The sequence below is a fragment of the Penicillium vulpinum genome (genome assembly GCF_028829585.1).
Source record: "Penicillium vulpinum strain IBT 29486 chromosome Unknown utg000004l_segment0_segment0, whole genome shotgun sequence".
Classification (NCBI taxonomy): Eukaryota; Fungi; Ascomycota; class Eurotiomycetes; order Eurotiales; family Aspergillaceae; genus Penicillium; species Penicillium vulpinum.
The window spans coordinates 5,772,844-5,793,070 of NW_026643244.1; the positions used below are offsets into that span (position 1 = coordinate 5,772,844).

The 20,227-nt window shown below is 48.4% G+C and overlaps 10 protein-coding genes across 10 annotated transcripts; 6 read left to right on the plus strand and 4 right to left on the minus strand.

Moving 5' to 3' along the window:
• Positions 1 to 36: 36 nt before the first annotated feature.
• Positions 37 to 1,709, plus strand: N7479_010656 (polysaccharide deacetylase family protein; the record flags this gene model as incomplete). The annotated part of the gene is made up of 2 exons (XM_057258347.1): positions 37 to 121; positions 172 to 1,709. The coding sequence occupies 2 exons, from the start codon at positions 37 to 39 to the stop codon at positions 1,707 to 1,709; spliced, it is 1,623 nt and encodes a 540-aa protein (XP_057105805.1).
• An 806-nt stretch (positions 1,710 to 2,515) lies between these two features.
• On the minus strand, positions 2,516 to 4,201 carry N7479_010657 (uncharacterized protein; the record flags this gene model as incomplete). Its single annotated transcript, XM_057258348.1, has 3 exons — positions 2,516 to 2,548; positions 2,605 to 4,078; positions 4,146 to 4,201. 3 exons carry the CDS (start codon positions 4,199 to 4,201, stop codon positions 2,516 to 2,518), a joined length of 1,563 nt encoding a protein of 520 aa, XP_057105806.1.
• A 638-nt stretch (positions 4,202 to 4,839) lies between these two features.
• On the plus strand, positions 4,840 to 5,395 carry N7479_010658 (uncharacterized protein; the record flags this gene model as incomplete). Its single annotated transcript, XM_057258349.1, has 2 exons — positions 4,840 to 5,160; positions 5,219 to 5,395. The coding sequence occupies 2 exons, from the start codon at positions 4,840 to 4,842 to the stop codon at positions 5,393 to 5,395; spliced, it is 498 nt and encodes a 165-aa protein (XP_057105807.1).
• A 453-nt stretch (positions 5,396 to 5,848) lies between these two features.
• Positions 5,849 to 6,085, plus strand: N7479_010659 (uncharacterized protein; the record flags this gene model as incomplete). The annotated part of the gene is made up of 1 exon (XM_057258350.1): positions 5,849 to 6,085. The coding sequence occupies one exon, from the start codon at positions 5,849 to 5,851 to the stop codon at positions 6,083 to 6,085; it is 237 nt and encodes a 78-aa protein (XP_057105808.1).
• A 9-nt stretch (positions 6,086 to 6,094) lies between these two features.
• Positions 6,095 to 6,853, plus strand: N7479_010660 (uncharacterized protein; the record flags this gene model as incomplete). Its single annotated transcript, XM_057258351.1, has 1 exon — positions 6,095 to 6,853. The coding sequence occupies one exon, from the start codon at positions 6,095 to 6,097 to the stop codon at positions 6,851 to 6,853; it is 759 nt and encodes a 252-aa protein (XP_057105809.1).
• A 206-nt stretch (positions 6,854 to 7,059) lies between these two features.
• N7479_010661 (F-box protein) lies at positions 7,060 to 7,965 on the minus strand (the record flags this gene model as incomplete). The annotated part of the gene is made up of 1 exon (XM_057258352.1): positions 7,060 to 7,965. One exon carries the CDS (start codon positions 7,963 to 7,965, stop codon positions 7,060 to 7,062), a length of 906 nt encoding a protein of 301 aa, XP_057105810.1.
• Positions 7,966 to 8,592: 627 nt separating this feature from the next.
• Positions 8,593 to 9,534, plus strand: N7479_010662 (phosphotransferase family protein; the record flags this gene model as incomplete). Its single annotated transcript, XM_057258353.1, has 1 exon — positions 8,593 to 9,534. One exon carries the CDS (start codon positions 8,593 to 8,595, stop codon positions 9,532 to 9,534), a length of 942 nt encoding a protein of 313 aa, XP_057105811.1.
• Positions 9,535 to 9,939: 405 nt separating this feature from the next.
• N7479_010663 (glycerophosphocholine phosphodiesterase) lies at positions 9,940 to 13,781 on the minus strand (the record flags this gene model as incomplete). The annotated part of the gene is made up of 5 exons (XM_057258354.1): positions 13,612 to 13,781; positions 12,739 to 13,529; positions 10,696 to 12,718; positions 10,236 to 10,636; positions 9,940 to 10,170 (listed from the first exon to the last, which is right to left on the minus strand). The coding sequence occupies exons 1-5, from the start codon at positions 13,745 to 13,747 to the stop codon at positions 9,940 to 9,942; spliced, it is 3,582 nt and encodes a 1,193-aa protein (XP_057105812.1). The 5' UTR covers positions 13,748 to 13,781.
• Positions 13,782 to 15,051: 1,270 nt separating this feature from the next.
• Positions 15,052 to 17,632, minus strand: N7479_010664 (UNC45-central domain-containing protein; the record flags this gene model as incomplete). The annotated part of the gene is made up of 2 exons (XM_057258355.1): positions 15,052 to 17,484; positions 17,552 to 17,632. 2 exons carry the CDS (start codon positions 17,630 to 17,632, stop codon positions 15,052 to 15,054), a joined length of 2,514 nt encoding a protein of 837 aa, XP_057105813.1.
• Positions 17,633 to 18,740: 1,108 nt separating this feature from the next.
• N7479_010665 (TFIIH/NER complex subunit TFB4) lies at positions 18,741 to 19,927 on the plus strand (the record flags this gene model as incomplete). Its single annotated transcript, XM_057258356.1, has 2 exons — positions 18,741 to 18,786; positions 18,846 to 19,927. 2 exons carry the CDS (start codon positions 18,741 to 18,743, stop codon positions 19,925 to 19,927), a joined length of 1,128 nt encoding a protein of 375 aa, XP_057105814.1.
• Positions 19,928 to 20,227: the final 300 nt, after the last annotated feature.

Sequence of the window (20,227 nt, forward strand, 5' to 3'; positions counted from 1 at the left end):
ACAATATTCTCCTACCTCTACAAATCTTCCACAAACATGAGATCCTATGTCACCAACCAATCTATCATCATCACAGGGGCCTCTGTACCATTTGCAGAGGCCTTTGGCGCTTGCTCCTTAGGTATACTTGACTTGTAAAATGAAAAATAATATATACTAACATCTGTCAAGGTTTCACAGACAGGGCTATCGCAGTCAACCTGGACTCTCTGGTCTCTGGCAATTCAACTGAAGCACAGGCTCGGATAAGCAGCGCTTTCAGCGCTTTCGATGACCAAATCGATGTTTTCATTATCGATGCCAGAACTCAGGAGCCCTCTGGGAGAGATGCAATTTGGGAGATTCCGTTGAGTGAATGGGATCAGGGGCACACTTCCATGGACTGTCAGAGAAAAATGCTGGTGCACGCAAGATTGCTCCTTCAGCATCAATTCCAGGTCAATAAGGCGAAGTCTCCTGAGAATCAATCAGGGAACGGTTTCTCTATTGTGGTCCTTGGTTATCAAGATCTCTTTGATTCACTCGACCAAGTCATTTCTAAGCTCCAAAGAGATGTCTTACGGCTTCATCCGGCCGCTTCCGTCAACTTTCTTGACCTCAGTGCCTCACGTGGGGCTTCTACACAGTCAATAGTTGCAGCAACTGCGATACTAGTCTCAGCGAAACCCGCCCGTGGAATAATTTCACTCGGCGATATCGCAACTGTTAACAGAACCGAGAAGAAAAACCCTAATTCCATTGCTCAGAATACCCAGCTTTGTGCAAATCTCTCTCTCCATCAGAAGCCAAAGGTCAAAATTGCCTTGTCGTTTGACTTTGACGCGGTCTCTGCCTTCCTAGGGACAGGACATCATCCAGACAATAATATGGCCGACTACAGCACCGGCATATTCTCCGGTCGAGTTGGTGCCAATCGGATATTACGCATGTTACAAAAACATCATGTAGCTGATAAAGTGACTTGGTTCATCCCCGGACACACAATGGAAACCTTCGAACCAACCGTGAAGGAAATTATCAAGTCTGGCGCCGAGATTGGCCTTCATGGTTATTCGCACGAAGGAGCCTACCAAATGACACCAGCTCAAGAACGAGACGTGCTAGTGAAGTGCATGGAAGTGTCGCAGCGACTAACAGGCAAAAAGGTGCGAGGCTACCGCGCGCCCATGTACCAGCTACGCGAGACAACAATCGAGCTTCTGAAAGAGTTTGAATTCCTATATGACTCCTCTCTGAGTCACCATGACTCACAGCCATATTTCACACCCAACGACCCGCCTATCAAACCAGTGGATTTCTCCCAGCCGGCTAGCGCTTGGTTGCACCCTACGCCCCTTTCTGCGACGAATGCGCGTCCCGTCGGCCATCCACTTGTGGAGATTCCTACCGGCTGGAATAATGAGGATATGATGGCGATGCAGTACTTCCCACATCTAGATAATACCCAAGGGTATGTTGATGTACGCGTTGTTGAGCAGAGATGGAAGGATATGTTTTTGTGGCTGTGGGAGAATGCCCATGTTGACGGAGGGGATGGCAGCTTTGTGTTCCCCATTTTGATGCATCCTGATACTAGTGGCATGCTTCATGTGATCGGGATGGTTGATCGTTTTGTGGGGTGGCTTCGGGGATGGGGTGATGCGGTTCAGTTTTGCACTTTTGAGAGTATCACACAGGAGTGGTTAGAAGAGCAACTGAAGGCCAAATGAGACCATATGTTGATTTATGCATAATGAATTTGCGTTTTCCCAAGAGATTCAATCAATACTCTATCTCATTTAAGGAAAGCCATGTTTCAAGCAATTAGTATTCCGTACATACCGACCCACTATATAGTGATCCACTACACGTGGGCATATTATTTCGTTATACTCTTACGTATAGATGAGCTTGATCAACTTTTATAGAATCAGAGGCGTAGGATAACCTTGAAAGACGATATTATTATAGAACTGTGATTGGCAGATAAGCATCTGTCTCGCTGGCTGTTGCCTCATTCGAGATAAGCATAAACATGCCATTCCTCAGTATAAATCTGTCTGCTTGACCCGCTAAAAGTATGACAAAAGTCTCCAACCACTTCAGTTCCCCATACATATTCTACATAATGCATCTTGCTATTCCTCCACCCCCTGTTCGCAATCCCGAAAAGGGGTTCAAGACACACCCCAAGAAGAGACGAAATGAGTCAGTCTCAACAAATGAAACCGAATCTGTACAGACCTCTTCCGAGGGCTCGTCACGGAAATCATTTCGGAGGTCCATTATTAATGGTAAATTATGGATGGATCTTTTTTCTCTACCCGCGCTTATAATATTATAGCCTTTGCTGCTCGAACCTGAACGTGAAGACAGCGGTATCTGGCCAGACCAACATTGTCTTTGGTTGATTTGTTCTTTTCTTTGCTATATACCTGGACTGCTATGCGCAGGAGGAAAGATACCCTATTCCTATCTCAATTTTTGGGGCGTTTTCATTGGTGTCGGTTTTAACAAGCTGTTATAATATTCCTATTCAAACCACGATCTTCTCTATTTCAAACAAGATCTATGTTCCATGATTAATGACTGTGAATATTTCCATTTTTTCAGTGATAGACTTACCTTCTCAATATATCGCACGCCAACTAAAATCCCATCCTCATCCTCAAATTCACTTTCGTCCTGGAAAATCTGACTGCCAGAGTCAAGACAGGTCAAACAGTTAATGACCGTATCGGTATAGATCTTACCCATTTTTTGGGGTAAGTTCATTTTAGCCAGATCAATAAGAGTAGACTTGATTTCCACTGCCGCCTTCCGCTTGCTTTTGGTAGTCAACATATCCGTGATTGGAAGCTCTGAACTGGGAACGGTCTGATCGCCCATATAGTACACAAATGATTTCCACAATCCAATTTCTAACAAGCACGCCCCAATGCTGTAGATATCATGCCGCATGTTATAGATCTCCTCTGGCTGAAGACCCTGCCGTGCGGGGTGGCGATACAGATTCTTTTCCCAGAGATTATCACCTACCATATTTGTCCGCTGCTCATCGAAACGGAAACGTTCAAACCCCACCAGCAATGGAGTTCCGAGTACGCCCATACCCGGGTGAAGGATGATGATATTCTCTGGGGATATGCTTTTGTGTACAATTCGAGAAGCATGAAGAAAAACCACGGATCGGGCCAGTGATACAGCCAGATGCACCCGTTCGTTCAGAGGGTAGGTATTAGCCCTGTTTAACAGCATAGATCGAAGACTGCAGGGATTATAAAGGCTCATCTCGCAGGGTACGGTGAAAACCATACGAAAGTGCGACTGATCTTTTGCTGTGATAACACCTTGACAGGGTAGCAAGGAAGAAAACGTCGGGTTGACCTTCGACAAGATCACGGCCAGATCCCGGACATCCTTTTTGGAAACTTTGTGATCAACGTCCTCGCGTGACGTATATTTGTCAACAATCACCATCTTCCCGGTTGGTGCTAACCCCATTGAGGCCGTAGTGAATGGTATACCCTTTGTATTTTTTATGGGATAATCAGCATCGAGGAAAATTGATGTCGTCAAGCATTCATCGGTGGGTAATTTGCTTTTGTTATGTGCCTCACGGAGCTGTAGAATAGGAACTATGGCTTTGTTCCCAAGTTGTCCTTTTTCTGCAAGTTTTTGCTGAATGATTGGGACCGAGAGGCGCGATAGTAAAATCCACGAAGGGTCAAAGTGTCGATGCCAATGTTCAAGTTGCTCGACAATACGCTCTAGCGATTTCTTTCCGTACGCCGCGTACTTGAGTCGCTGGATCTTCCCCTGTTGTGCGACGAGGTTTCCGAAATTTTGGCTATTCTCGGGCTCCCCAAAAATATCACCGAGTGTGCTATATGCATTTTGCAAGATCTGTAATAGCGTTTGAAGAACTTGATTGTGGTGGATTTGTAGACGGCCGTCTAGTCCATTCCATATGTCGCGTAGAGTGGTGACTTCATCCTCAATCTTCAACCAATAGCCCTCAATACAGAGGAGAGTATTTGCCAATTCAGCTTCGGCTTGTATATACGCCTGACACCGCGCATGGAGACTCCGTCCATATCTGTTTAAATTAGACGGAGCGCGCTGAGGGTGGACATTCAAGGTTTCCCCTAGAACCGAATACGTACTTGATGCAGAGCTCCACCATAGAACAAGCGGCAAACGCGAAAGAAACAGGCTCCATCGTTCTCCTCCGTGTCAAAGCCTTGAGTGTGATGGCCTCAGGTAAAATAATTGAGAGGATCACACGCGGGACTATAAGGAAAAGCACCTTAGGGGTAGCGCCCCGCAGTTCGCTCCTTCCTGGTGATATCTCATCAACCTCATCTCCTAAATTAAATACTGCATTCCAGTCACTTAAATATCCGCTTAGCCCCTATCAACTTATACGATTATTTCCCACTGTTCTCGCGGATAGGCTCGATTAAGCCATCGGATCGCCTGTTTCTTCCAAAACTTGCCGGGAAGCTGTTGTGGCTTTCGCGTAAGATTAGCGCACAGCCCACTACATGTTGAATTGAACATTAGTACTCATCAGCTGCTTGTCTTGGCTCTGTATTACTGAGAATATTGCTTATGTGTTTCTAATAGGGTGCTTTTACGAAATTTACCACATGATTAATAGGCCAGTACATACCTACCTAGTAAGAATTTGCTTATGAGTCGCGCTGTCCACGTCAGAAGCGAATCGATTGGTAGCCCCCTTCTTTTACCCCTCAATAAATGGACAGATGACCCTACGCTAGGTGACCCGAACCGCATCTGCATAGTATCAGGGCTGTCGATTGTTGTACACCAGACTTATAACACCCATGATTCAATATGCAGTCGACCACCGCTGATTTGGTGACAGATGCTAAATTTCGGGTCGAATTCTACTCGGATTTGGTCCATCGCTTCACTTTTCAATCAAGTAGCACCCCTGGTCAATATGTGAGGCGAAAGGAGAGACTCGATATTTGGAAAAAAGAGAAACCAGTGGGTAGTGGATCGTGTGGAAGCGTCTGGTTACACAGATGCTTGACAAGCGAGAACCAAGAGGAGCTGCAGGCCGTAAAGATGGTCAACAAGAAACACCTGTCCTCTGGGGGCATCGACTTCTGCAAAGAACTAGAGGCTATTGCGAAATTTTCACAAAAGAAGGTCAGACGTTCATTCTATCGTATCTCGTTTTCAAGGAATGTTTGTTGACTATTCATAGTATCTTGGTCTATTTGTTGAGTACTTTGGTTGGTATGAGAATGAGGAATCTATGTTTATTGCTATGGAGTACATCCAACACGGTGATCTAGGTTCTCATTTGACGACACCATTACCCGAGTACGATGCCCGAGAGATCGTCTTTCAAATCGGAGAAGGTCTGGAACACCTGCATTGAAATGGGTTTGTCCATCGAGACCTAAAGCCCGAGGTAAGCAAGCGACTATAGAAGGAAGGGAACATGTTGAGCTAATACTAGCAGAATGTATTTGTGGTTACCAAAGGACCTCAGTGGTGGGTCAAAATCGGCGATTTTGGCTTTAGCAAACGAATCAACGAAAATAGCAGCCTTCGATCGATGGTGGGCACACAACTTTTTCTTGCGCCAGAAGTGCAAATGATCTACCCCCCTGGAGTAGATGAGACTAGTGCCGTCTTTCATTATTCGGAAAAAGTTGATATATGGTCTCTCGGCGTGATGGCATTCTATGTTCTTTTCCATGAATATCCATTTACCTCGAACACCCCATATGCGCTGCCGAAGTATGTTCGTGGGGGACCCTTCCCATTTCCTACATCTCCGCTGGTACAGATTCTCAGCGAGGAGTGTCGCCATTTTATGATATCTGCGATGGCTCCCGATGCCAACACGCAATTCTCTGCCCGAGGAGCTCTTGAGAGCAACTGGCTGAAGCAACGTGCCTTTGACTGTGCGTCTGGTATGGAAAATCTGCAAATATCTGGAATAACCTCGTCAAAAGTTCCACAACAAATGCCTCAGACTCAGATGGCACAGTCACGGGAGCGTCAAAACACGATGACACCTTCCAATTATAGAAAACCATCCGCTACAACGCTTTCTCCATAATTCAATCAAATGGCCTCAACCTTGACAACTTCGGTCGCCTCGAAATCATCGAATTCCATTTCGCCACAATCCGATGCCCCATACAACGAATATCACGAGCGAGAAGGTCCGCTGGTCGGACAAAAATACAAAAAAACGAAAGCCAGTTTCAATCAGGCTTCCAGTGTACCGACAATGAACATAGGCACGCTTCTGTCTCTTCGTATTACAGGACATGCACTTGTCTGTCAAAAAAAGTACGCCAAAGCCGAAGCTAAATACCAAATCGCCTTCAATGGGCTCAAGGAATCCCTTGGATGGCAACATGAAGAGACGCTTTCGTGCCTTAATGACCTAGGCATTTCTCTTTACCATCAAAACAAGTTCACTGAAGCCAAACGCAAATACCAATCGGCCTTTGAGGGACTCAAAGAACTCCTTGGACCACAGCATCCAAAGACGCTTGCATGTCTTCAGCACATAGGCAGTGCTCTTTACCGCCAGGCCAAGTACATCGAAGCCGAATCAACATACAGACAGGTCTATTGGGAACGCAGAAAAGCTCTTGGAGCACATCATAAAGACACTTTATCGGCCTTACAGGACGTTGGCGATGCTCTTTTATGTCAAAACAGATACATCGAATCCGCAGCAGAATATCGGAAGGTCTATAGGACTCGCCAAAGAACTTTGGGAGAACGCCACCAGGACACTCGCTTGGTCCTTTTTAAAATTGGCAAAGCTCTTGAATACAAAAATCCCCACGCTGCAATCATAGGAAAAAGCTGATCGGCTTGGGAAGAATATTCCGCCTATATATCCGCTAGGTCTTTTTATTGGGATTGAGTGGAACCATACATATACTAGTCGTCATAAATTATGGAATTATTAACCTTTGAATTATTCGAAGAGATACACTAAATCTGCTCTGCAGGCGATTCTTACGAGTTCTCAATATTGCCTAGGTAAACGTACTAGCGCGACTTGAGGAATAATCAGTAGTCATGGAGAATGGGCGGGTGAAGCTTTTCCCCTTCGTTGCCCCAGTCACGGGCGCCAGCAATAATTGTCTCAATCCCAGTAATACAATTCATAGTCGTCATATCCCAACACGGGTACATGTGACACATAACTTCGAGCACTTTAAGGCTTGGGGTTTGTTTTGCAATCTCAGTACCTTTAATAATCATGTCATTGTATAGGCCGAGCCCTCCTCTTCGTTCAGTACAGTGAGAGCTATACATCGCGGAGACTCGATAAACATGTTGGTGGCTGAGATTGATGATAATACTCTCAATTTGTGATGGGCTATCGCCCTGCGGAAGTTCAAGAATCTTTGGGCAGATCCTATACATGCGTATCCGTAGCGATCTTAATGAAGGAATCCGGAGCGCTAGCTGAGGACAGATATGGATGGCCCTGCTCAGTTGAGATCCGTATGTATCAACCACAAGATGTGAGAGCTTGGAGGTACCCAGGGCGTTTAAAAACCGAATTGGGTTCCATGTTGAAAGAGGATGCTGGCGAGGAACCAGGGATATTTCAAATTGCTTGCAGACACGCAAAGTAAAAGATGCCAAATGGTCGTTCCGTTCAAATAATGAAATGAGTATTTCATTTAATTTCACGATATCCTCCTCCTTGGTGGACCAGTCCTCGGGACCATACACATCAATTGTGAGCCGTCGCAGAAAGGTCCTCAGGTTCGGGTACACATGGTTGGGTGCTAGTACAAATCGCAGCACACTGAATCTGAGGTCTTCTAGCAGGATGGGCTTTGCAATCTGATACCACAACTTGCAGACAGTCAAGCAGGAGGCTCCCTGTTTGCGAAGCTGATCTTTGCCTATGAAACGAATAATCATACATAGGATTTCGAGGGGTAGGTTTTGCAAAGTCATTGGGGGATGTGTTTAGAAGGAGAGAGTCTCTGGAGCAGGAGATATATACCAACACGTCTAAGACCAGGTGTGCAAGCACCCTAAATTAGGCCGATTACGGTCCGTCGGACAACGGACATTTAATATCCCGCCATAGTTGACTAGATCATCCAAAGACCTCCTGTTTTCCTCAAATCATCTATCCTTCGATTCAAAGAGAATTCAGACTTGATCGTGGTATACAGATCCCCCGAAGTGGGAGGGAAATGAACCCCTCAATTTGTCAAGCATATGCAGAACACCCAGGGCTAGATATCTCTCACCTACATTTCCCTCCAATTTCCCACTCTCCTTCTTTCTTTCACCTTTTGGGAAGTCTGGGCCAAACTAATAATGGGTTCTATTGATGAATACTGGACTTCATTCCAGAACCTGGATACTGAGAGCGACCATGCAAAGAAGATACAAACAGTCCTTGAAACAGCAAATTTTACCCATCTCTGCTCTGAAGCCACAAAGATTCGGCAACGAGAAGAATCCTTGGATGCATTGACCTGCTCTGTGAATACTAAAAAGTTCACCTAAGGAACATACAACCTAGTGGTCGCCCTATCCTTTTCAGACAAAAGTCAATGGGTAGCGAGAATTATGTTGCCCCAAGAGGAGAACGATGAAGACGTTACGACAAGGCTTTTAAGTGAAATTGCGTCTATGAACTTCATTCGTTCCAAAACGACCATACCCGTACCCCGCGTCTTCGGGCATAGCGTCAGGAAGAATGACTTCGGCTATTCCTACATTTTGATGAAAGCTCTCCCAGGAACCGTTCTCAATCACAGAGTGGCTCTCTCAATACCTGCGACACATAAAAAGAAATTTGCCGCTCAATTGGCCCGCTATATCTACGAACTGAGTACTCTTCGGTTTAGCAGAATCGGTTTCCTCTCGTACTCCGAGTCCGACGAGTTCGAAATCTGCCCATTCCAAATCTCAGGCTCTTGGGTCAAACCTTTGTCAACCTCGCTAGAATACTTTTATCTATTCCGCAAAGGCCAAACAAGGGAGATCCGCGAAGGACACAAAGGCGAAGCAGACTGGGAAGCAGCAGCTTGGTTCCTCGAAACATCGCTAACATCAATGGTAACGGAAGAGCATATATACGGCCCATTCCCGTTATGTCATCTGGATCTTCATTTCAATAATATGCTCGTTGATGAGGATTTCAATATCACTGCTGTTCTCCACTGGAGTAATATCCAGACTGTGCCAATGGAGCGGTTTGCCGTGAATCCGGAATTCGTTGCTCCTCCTGCTGCGCCGCAGGAGTATAAACAGGCTGTCTTTGAGTTCCGGGATATTTTTGTTGATGAGTTGGCTATCATTGAACGAGAGAACGGGGAGTCGCCCGATGATAAGGGGATGCCGTTATCCCGTCTGTTTGGATCGCCCTTGTCTGAGGTCGTTTTTCGATGTACTTGTAGCCCTGCGCGTAGAGCTATTTTCGATGCTCAGCTCACCCTCCCTCTGACTTATGGCCGAGATGCTAAGTGGGGGGATTTCAAGAAATTCTTCAATGAGCGTTCGGCGTGAGTTATATTGTGTGGCTTTACCATAACTATGGGTTTGAGGTGCGTAGTAGTTCAGCTGAGGAAAGTGCCATGGCTGAATTTCAAATGGGAAACTACCGTTAGACATTAGCAGATTTATAAAGATCAATTGCATACATCTGATCTTAACACCTCCCTCTTATCCAACTACATTCAGGTAAGCCACAAATCTACTTCATGCAACCTGTCAAAAGATATTTGCGTCTCGCCAGAATGAAAATCAAAGGCCTAAGCACCATGGAATAACATAGAAATATGTAAATATTCAATAATAACTGGTATTGATAGCTGTTGAAGCTGGCATAAGCCGAATGCAAACTATTGACATCATATGCCGATAAATCACAATTCCCAGGTGAGAATGCAATGATACATGACAATGCAATTCTTAAATAAGGCTGGGAGGATCAATATCCGGTGAGAGATTAGTTTGTTTCACCCGCTCGAGAGCAGGGACTTTAACAGCGCCCGCGGCAGAGTCGGCTGTCTGGTCATTGATGGCCGAAGGGTTAGGCGATGGGCCCGGTGTGCGTTCGCCCTTGCCGCGCTGGATGAGGCCGTTTGTGATGCCGAGCACGGAGTCGACAATGACGGCGTCAATGCCTTCGGCAACTTGGTACTATATGGATAGCATTGTTAGATGGCTATTTGGGTTTTCAGGGAAGGAATGAAACAAATACATACGTCAACGTTGTTGCCGTCATTGTTGAGCGTTCCGTAAGAGACACACACAAGACCGGACTCCTTGACGACACGGACCAGCCGCGGGCAGAGGACTAGTGGTTCGGCCTGAGTGACGATTCCAAGGAGATGCCACCGCGAGGCGAACCGGATAGCCTCCTGCAAGCTGCTGGCGCGGATGTCACCGACCGGAGAGGCGCCTGCATCGGTCAGGAAGAGAACGGGGATAGAAGGCTGCTTGAAAGACAGCAGTAGACAGATATCCGGGTTGAAGCTGGAGAACAGTACGTCGCGTCCGCGTGCTAGGTCATAGACCATCTTCAGGATGGTATCGACGAAGGAGTTCAGCTCCACTGCGTAGGTGTCCATCTCTTCCTCCTCACTCTCGTGGAGCATGGGATACTCTGGCGATCTGGGTTAGATCGACAAAATAGCTGTTCTTAGGGAAGCATTAATAACTCACTCAGTTCAATGTTAAATCCGACAGGTTTGGGGATCTTCGTGAACAATTCCTCCAATGTGGCGAATGGTGCCTGGATGTGCTCGCCGCGGGTGTTGCCCTTGAATCCCTTCTTCTTGAAGTCTCGTGTGTGCTTGATCTTCTCGGTCAATTCGGCGGGGTCGTACTCGGAGCCGCCGACAGACATTGAGCGCTGGCGTATACCATACTCAGATGCCTGGCCATTGACTTTCACGGATCCGGGCAAGGCATGACGATAACGTCCAACGCCCAACTCGAGGAATTGATCGAGCGTCATGGTATGAACAGGTGCATCGATGCCCGTCTCGCTGACTAGGAAGTCGTGGTAGATGACAGGCACGTGGTCTTTTGTGAGCTGTACATCGAACTCAACATATGAGGCGCCCAGGTTGGCCGCGGCGATAAAGGACTCTACAGTATTCTCGCCCAACTGTAATGAATTGCGGCCAGCCATGTTTTTACCCAGTCCACGGTGTCCAATGACCATTGTTGAGGTCATCGAGCGCCAGTAGGTCTGGTTGCCAGTGATAGACATGTTCGGGTGCTTGAAGGGGGTGATAACGAGAAAATTAAAAGTTACAGACCCGATCACCTCAAGGGTATTTGCGGCAACAATGGGAACAGTGGAATCGCCTTTGAGGTTGATTCGGTGCGATCCCACAGTGGGCTTGATGCTAGAAAGCAGAGCGACACCCCGGCCAACGACCTTCTCTTTCGATCCTGCGTAGGTGGGGACAAGGTCGAAAAGTAGACGAACCTTGGTAGGATCGGTAGTGTGGAATACAATTGGCTCGGTTGAGATATTGTCCTGCACAGGCAAGTCAATCACCTCCGGCTCACCGTGTGCACCGCTGGCTGTTATCACCATCGACAAAGATGTGTCCAGCTGGGTGGCATGTGCATTCTCCATTGGGATGCGGTCGAGGCTGACTGTCTCAAGCGGCTTGCGCATGTCCATGGTTCCCAGACTGACCAAGATCATGCTCTCATCAGTAAGATATCTGTGTCCAAATGTCTTAATAGGCTCAGTAGTCCGTACACCAGGGCTCCCGGAAGTTGGGCCTGGTGCATTCGACCGGCGATCAGTAAGAGACGACTGAGTTGGAGGCGAGGAGGACTCGGAGCCAGGGAGAGTTGGAGTAGACGATGAAAAATCGAGCTCAGTGGTAGGAGGGCCGGGGCTAACCTCAGCCAAACAACGGGCAATGTCGAGATGGCCTCGCAGAGCCGCGTGTTCCTTGGCCGTCCAGCCAGAGGAATCGAAACGCTCCACGTCTGCGCCAACGGTAACTAGCATTTTAGCCACACTCAGAGACCCGTCCACACAGGCAATGAAGAGCGGCGTCCAGCCATATGTGTTTTCGGCTAATTCTGTGTCTGCCTTCTGGTCGTCACTACCGTCCAGGAGAATTTGTGCACACTCATCATGGCCAAATCGGGCGGCAACATGCAATGCAGTCTCTCCCTGCTCGTCCTGGTAATTAATATCCACGCCAGCATCCACCAGAAGCTGGACAATATCAATGAAGTTGGCCTTGGTCGCTAGTGCCAATACTGCACTAGACTTGGGGACCTGCTTTCTTATGATGCTCCGTTCCGGTGAGGGATCATTTTGCTTTTCAGCATCCAAGAGACATCGGGTAGTCTGTGGGTGGCCACCAACAACACTCAAATGAAGCGGGGCCCATCCGTCATTGTCCTGCCAGAGAGGACCGTCGATCCCATCACTGACATCGAACATGCCCCATTCTATGAGATGTTCAATAATCACTTCACACACGACCTTAAAGCCATATTGTGCCGCGTAGTGCAATGGAGTGCGTCCAGAAAGGTCCTTGGCCATCAAAGACTCACGCTGATCAGGGCGCAGCGAGTCCAATAGGAACTTAAGGTAAATTACAGCAGGATCATCGCGGCCTAGCTGTTGGGGCATGTGCTCCTCTTTGACTACAGCACGCGGCGGCTGGAGAGTCGGAGGCGCCGCGGGAGTAATATAGCGGGTTGTCTCCGGGGGAAGTTAAGCACCATCGACGCGGCTGGCTCGGAGTCACTCGTGGGCTGTTCACGGCCAATGGAGATAACCAGGCGGTGAAGGCAGTTGCGTCTGTTGATATCATCGTCCTCCTCTAGAGTGTCTACTCGGTCCAAAAGAAGGGTCAGAACAGCGCGGGAACGATGAAGGATAGAGCGCTGAATCAGGGTTCTGAGAACCCTAGGATAAACCATTTCTCCAGCTTCTTCCGCAGAGGCCTTCAAGGTCTCGAGTAATTCGAGCAAGAAATGAGTATCATCCTTGCGCAGTGCGTCATCGACAGCAGTGAGGATGCTGGCAGGCAGATTAAGATAAGGTCTAGCCGAGCCACGCTTCAATGAAAGGGAAGAATGGGTGGAGCTCGCATCATCAGACGCCTTGTCGTCCGCCTTGGACTGGTCGGTAATGATGGCCATCCAGGCATTAATACGATCCTGAGACTGGAACACGCGTTCGTTGGAAGCGAACGGAGTGGGATCGACCTTGGTCTCTAGATAACGCTTCTGGGCCTGCGCACCGACCTTCTTATCCAGCTTCTTGGTGATCTTGACGAAGCCACGTCGATTGACTTCACCATACCATTGTAAGCGGCGCAAGTGGTACCGCAGGTCCAAAAGCGCCTCGCGCAGGTCATGTCGGTCCTCGGGTTCGAGAGGATGACGGCCCTCCATGGAATAACCATAGCGCTCCTCGAGCAGCTTCAAACGGCGCGCAAACTCCGCATATTTCTTGTTGTAGAAATAATCGACATCTTCAACATTTCGGTCGAGGTTGTAGAAGAAACCTATAAGCACCAACACGAAGGCCTGGTCAGAAGAGTGCTCAATGGTTCCAAATAATAAACCCAATGCAAGAACTAAACTTACCAGCCAAATCCGCCTCTTGTCCCGCTTTGATCTGCTCAGCAGCAGACTTGATAAGCTTCTTCAGGGCCTTGTACTTGATATAGGAGGTGCTCCACTCGGGAACAGTGAATTGCGACAAATTGCGGCCGAATTTCATACTGGCGAGACCAACAAGTCCACTAGAATTCAGTCCGCCACAACCCTATCGAAATCTACCACACTGTATTTGCAATTTCCAATTATGTCCGGGGGGGTTTGCAATCGGAAGGAATTCACGGCGGGTTCAACCTGAGTGTCACAAGGAAGCGATCAGGTGAGCGGGCGAACGCAGGCAATGAATGAAGTGAACCACGCCATTGATATATGGGAGAAAAGGAGAGGGAAGGTAAAAGGTAAAGGGGAGAAGGACAGAAGGACAAAGAGACAAAGCTCCAAGGCGCGCCCTATGTCTGGGAATGTCGGGGATATGGAAGGGATACTTTGCACACCTAATGAAAGAGGATGAGGATAGGTTGAGAGAATTGAAGGTCCAAGTGACAAGAGAAGGTGTGTTTAAGCTGAAAGCGAACGGGTTGAAGGTGTGCGCACTGGACTAAAGATGATTTGTCGACCCACGGGCGTTATCTCCACGGTACGGGTCTTTTATATCTCCGTATGATATCAAGTCCAAGTAGATCCTGAGTACTATGGGTGCTATATATGGTAGTGTTATATAGCACTATATTTTACATTGATGTGCTATATTCTACTATTTAGATATGCGGTGTGGGATTCCTTAAGAGGCTCACAAATCTTTTTAGGGGATTTTCTATCCAACGTCATACAAATGGATCCCTACGGAGTAGACAAATTGGAGTTGGTCTTGGCCCCCACACGCAGTGCATGGGATCGGCATTGGTCTAGTCATTATCCGACAGACCCCCGGATCCGTCGTGCAGATATGTTCTATGACTTTTCAGACAAAGAGATCACCTGGGGAGTATCGAAAGTATCGAAAAGATGCAGGAATGTCGGTGAGGTTCCTAGAAGCTTGAATGGTTTGAGGGAGACCCCGTGACCCTACGCTCTAGAACTATAGAAAGCGCCACAAGCTTGGTGACACTAGTTGGGAATCATATTGATAGTCAGGTGCTCAAGTTGGAAGTTGGGGATAGAGACTGAGCCATTCATAATTCTATGTCAAAAGCCAGTATGCAACCCATTGCACTCTGTGCGCCGAATTCCATAGACCGGACGCCTCCCTTAGACGTCCCTAAGAAAAAAAAAAAAGCAATCGTTAAATCCGTCGCTGTGCTCGTGATCAGGGGGTCATCTTAAAAACATTAAAAAAAAATCAATAAATGAAAAATCGTAAAAACTCCGCTGGATCAGCCAGTCCATCCCAGAGCCACATGCAAATAGAAAATGTAAAAGAAGGTCTGCTCGAAAATGAAACGAAAAGTCGAAAGGTCATACTTGTTATTAAACCAATGGCTTCAAGGCCTCAACTCCAGCCTGGAGTACCGCTTGGTTCTTCGTCTTCTTGAGACATGCAGTGAGGATACTAATTCCTCCTGCGGCACGAACGGCAGCTTTGGCGCGGGTTCCAATGTCACCTGTCGCGATGCAAGTGAAATTTCGCACACAGACAACACCTCGGTGAACCAATGCATCATCATCTTCCTGGCACAATCCCAGTAGCAGTTCGACTCCCCGTGGTCGGTCGAGTACAGCAGCTATGGCGGCATCGAACTCTGTCAGCATTGCAAGAGCTCCGCCAGCAGCCCGTCGTGTTGGAGTGTCATCGGCATCAGTCAGAGCGAGCAAAATGTGAAGGCGCTGTGCCGCTTGCTTGGAGCCATCTGCGAACTTGATAACACCGGACTCACAAGTCATCAGATTACAAACTAGTTCGCAGGAAGCTCGTTGAACCCGAGGATTGCTAGACAAAAGGAGATCTTCCACTGTGGACCACCCTTCCCGGACCATGAGTTCAGGTGCGGAGTCGTCATGTGGGTACGAAGCAAGGTTCGTCAGTGCTAGGAGACTTTCAAACACTGGAAGGAGGTCGCGAGGTTGGTCGGCGGAGAGCGAGGCAGACTCGGACGACGAGAGGAGAGAGAGAAGGGGACGGACGGCGGATGTAACCTGGGGGAATCCGGATGATGGGAAAACATGTGAAGGATCAACAGAGATGAGGATGCGGGCCAGCGCATGGGATGCGATGCGTGTAGTTTCGTTCGTCACGGGGCCAGAGCTACTCTGCTTGGGGGCTGCAAGGCCGAGTAACAGCTTCACCGCGCCTTGTTGTGCCAGTGTGCCACGGGACCTCTGAGGCCTTGTCAAGGATTGTAGAATCTTTGCCGTGAGCTCATTGGTGGAAGGTGAGGAGATTCGGCCGCACTCAACAAGCAGAGTCATGATGCCTGCATCGATAACGGCGCGACATCGCCTTAGGACAGCTTCCTCTTCATCTCGAGTATCTATTTCTGGTGCTGCCTTAACCTTTCCAGTAGACGGGTCCGCGTAGTCCTTCAACTGTGCCATCTTCTTCTGCTCTTCGGATAGGTTGGGTAAGAATTTCGTAAGGTTTAGAATGACCATCAAACCGCCATAGAGCACGGATAAGTCACATGTGTTTTGTTTCAAAGCCACAATGAAGTTTCGCAAGAATGTCGGATCATTGGCAAGTTGATCCTTGACGGACGGCTTGACGGAAGTATAAGCCAGTCCTTCGATTGCGTGGGAGTTATGTTCAACCTTTTGTTCAGACATCAGTCCCATGAATCGATGAACTAGTTCAGACTCGCTGTCTTGCTCCAAGACCTTACCGTTGCCAGCCGAGGGTTTCTCGGGCTCAGATGCCCGGATCTTTGCAAGAGCCACTGCGGCCAATTCCGAGCTATGATCACTTCCATTGGTCAGGACATGTGACAACCATTCCCCAAATTTCTTTGAGATAGCCTCACGGCACGGACGGTTGATGCAAGCGGCATTAAGAAGTTCCAACACGGGAACTTCCACCTTCTTGCTCTTGGCATCTCGCGATGCCATCGGGATGAGGAATGTCATGAATTCTTCCGACAAGAAGAGATTGGCAGCTGCAGAGGGGGCTACGGGGAAGACGGCGGCCACCGCGGAGAACGCAACTATGAGATCGTTGACACGGCCTTTACCAAGAATTGACATAATCAGTGTCAAAAACTTCTGCTCGCCCGTCTCCTTGGCGACCTCAAGATATTTCGCAGTAGCCAAGGTCGCCTGGCTCCGAACTTCTAACGGCAACCGATTGTCCAAGGATGAGAGGATCACCTCAAACCCTTCATCGTCGATCAAATGTTCGAGTTCAACGGCATGGACGGCGAGCAATCGAGTAATTCCCTTTAAAGAGCGACCATCGAGATCATGGCCCGATTCCATCAACTTGGCAATGAAAAGCTGGAATAATTCACTCTCGCAGTGGGAGCGTGTTTCCTCCGATGCCCACACTGTGGGGTCTAACACCACCGTGTCCAGACAGACCGCTGCTCGATCACCCCGGTCATAAATTTCATCGAAGAATGCTGTGACAGAAACCTGGAGCTCTGTAGAGAAGTATTGTCGAACACTGACGCTCTGTCGCACCAACCCAGATATGATCTCATCCTGTGTCGTCGATAAAGAGTGCGGGCGCTGTGCGAGCAACAATTTGAGAGATTCCAAAGCGACAGTTTCCGGTGGTTTCAGACCATCTGTCCGAAGATAAGTAGCAGCTTCTTTGCCTGCATTTTCATCGTTATGTGTGGTGTATCGGCGGCAGAGATCGAGAAGCTGGTGGCCGTCCGTATCTTCATACTGAACTTTCAGGAAAGCGGCCTTCACTTGAGGATTTTCGGGGGCGATTGAAAGGGCTTCTCTAAGATTTCTAGAAGCAGCCTATTTAGTGAGCTATATGTCAGTACTCCGCTATCTTCCTCAGGTGTTCAAAAAGCAGATCACATACCTCTCTGTGACCCGCGTCAACCAGTTCGACGGCCTCTCGGGCCAGGTTTACAGCGCGCTCTTCGCCCGTTGCTTGACCCATTGCAAGGTTGCGCGAGAGAAGACCAAAAATGAATACTCCAGTTATTAGTTTGGAAAGTTAAAGGTGAATAAAGGAAGCTTTTTTTTTTTCCTTGAGGGGAGGGGCGGAGCGGAGAGAAAGAGCGATAAGGTGGGAACAGAGTGATTTTTATGGGGAACAGGGAAAAGGTCCTAAAAGAAGGAAACGTATTATATATTTTTTTATAATTTCGGATTGCCGCGTTGGCCCGTTTGAAATATAATGACACCTTATACTTTTCCCCGGACCGTCTCAGATGTACATCGATGTAATCGATGTAATACACCGGGTCTTACAGTTCCACGCCATTTCCTTCACGAATCGCCATTATCAATTGGCCCGATAAGACACCAACCACATCGACGAACGCCGACACGTTGTCGATAAGCATATACTCAGCTTAGTCCTTTGTTTCGTGTGACAAGCTACATTCCAAGTTTTCTGATATATCCTACCTCCGGTGTCGCCGAATTCCTATATAAGATACCGGGGTTACGGAGAAAGGCAACCATCCGCCTTGCCACTAGAGAATACATGCAATAGTCTCATCTTGGCGCGTCCAAGGGATACGCCAAGAGAAACCAAGTCCTGCACCTTTCAAGGCCACCGAAAATAGAACACTTCTCGGAGATGATCACAAATTCAGGGTAATTTCAGTCACCCACGGCTTCACAGGATGGGAGTCAATCCGATTGGAGTATTGGCTCCCGGTCCTGATTCGGAATTGCTGGTGAGTCACTCGAAGATCCCAAAGGGTCAATTCATTGTTAGTATGTAAAGAATAAAATATGAAATTCGAGTCCGGACATAGGTTGGAGAGTTATGTACGGAGTTAGAAACAGATAGATATAGGAAACACCTGGCAGCCCTGGAGCTATCCATAGCTTCGTTATCACCCCGTGACTGGCTTATCGCTTCAAGATCCTCAGCTGGCGTGCCGCTGCTAACTAGAGCTTGGACTTCAAAATTAATCCTGGCTTTATATGCAGAACCTTCGGGATTCCAGTCTGACTGGCCTGGCATCAGTCCGAGAGATCCCGAACTCACAAGAATGAACACCAGCCTCTACTGATCCGACCATCTCAGCACAATGAATATCGTGGATGCTTCGGAGCATTATGAGTTGGGAGCTACAGGTGCGCATTTTCTACCCTCTGCAAAAGACGAACCGCTAGCTAACCAGATCACCATTTAGACCTCTCCCCATCTCTGCTCACCATAGTCATCGACACGAACCCACACGCCTGGGCCCTCCTCGAAGACTCCCTCCCGCTCTCCAAAGCAATCGCCAACATCCTAGTCTTCATCAATGCCCACCTAGCCTGCAACTACGCCAACGAAGTCGCGGTCGTTGCATCACACAGCCAAAAAGCAGCATGGCTCTACCCATCCCACAATGCCCCCCGAAAACGCTCCGCCGATCCTGACGGCGACGTCGCAATGAATGGCGCAAGCGACACCCAACCCCCGGAAACAAACAAATACCGTCCCTTCCGCATCGTCGAAGAACAAGTCACCCGCAACCTCAAAGAACTAATGGACTCAACGACCGGTGATGATCTGCGCGGCAACATGTCCACGATGCTGGCGGGTGCGCTAACCCTCGCCCTGAGCCACATCAATCGACGCACGCTTGCCTGGGCGGAGGAGCACGGTGGCGCCAACGCCGAAGACGCAGCGGCTGATGGTAACGGCGGGAATGGTAGCACAGCCACGAACCGATACTCAGCCTCGAATGAGGACGAGCGGCTGCAGAGCCGCATCTTGGTCATTTCCGTGAGCGGATCTACCGATGCGGCCCACCAGTATATCCCTGTCATGAACAGCATCTTTGCCTGCCAGCGCTTGAGCATCCCTATTGATGTGTGCAAGCTCAGTGGCGATGCGGTCTTCCTGCAACAGGCGTCTGATGCTACCAAAGGTGTTTATATGGCTCTTGCTGAGCCGCGGGGCCTGCTACAGTATCTGATGATGGCGTTTTTGCCGGATCAGCGCTCGCGCCGGCATTTGGTTCTTCCAACGCGGGTGGATGTTGATTTCCGGGCTGCTTGCTTTTGCCATCGCCGGGTTGTTGATGTTGGCTTTGTGTGCTCCATTTGTCTCAGTATCTTCTGCGAGCCACCCCCTGGTAATGACTGCATGACTTGTGGCACACATCTAGATACCGGAGACAATGCTAAACCTGCTTTATTGCCAAGGAGAAAGAAGAAGAAGAAGCGTGTTAATGGTGCATCCGGAACGGGGACACCCATGTCGACACCCACACCGGGTCCTTGATATTTGTTCCGCGGAAGGTGATATCGTTAGGGCAAAATAACCATATGATGGGACCTGACTTTATCAAGACCGGGTTGGCATTACTCCTGGAACACACATTGACTTGATGCTATGAGCAACACTACATATAGCTAGTTTACAAGGAAATAATTTGGGACAGCTCTCATTTACTAGTGTGAAACGAATAGGTACGCACAGGGAGGAATGCCGGGGCTTTCTGAAACATACTCCGATCACATCATTGGTGCCCGGTCTTGAAAGAGAAGACTGTCCAGGGAAAGCATGCAAGGGCCATTGAGG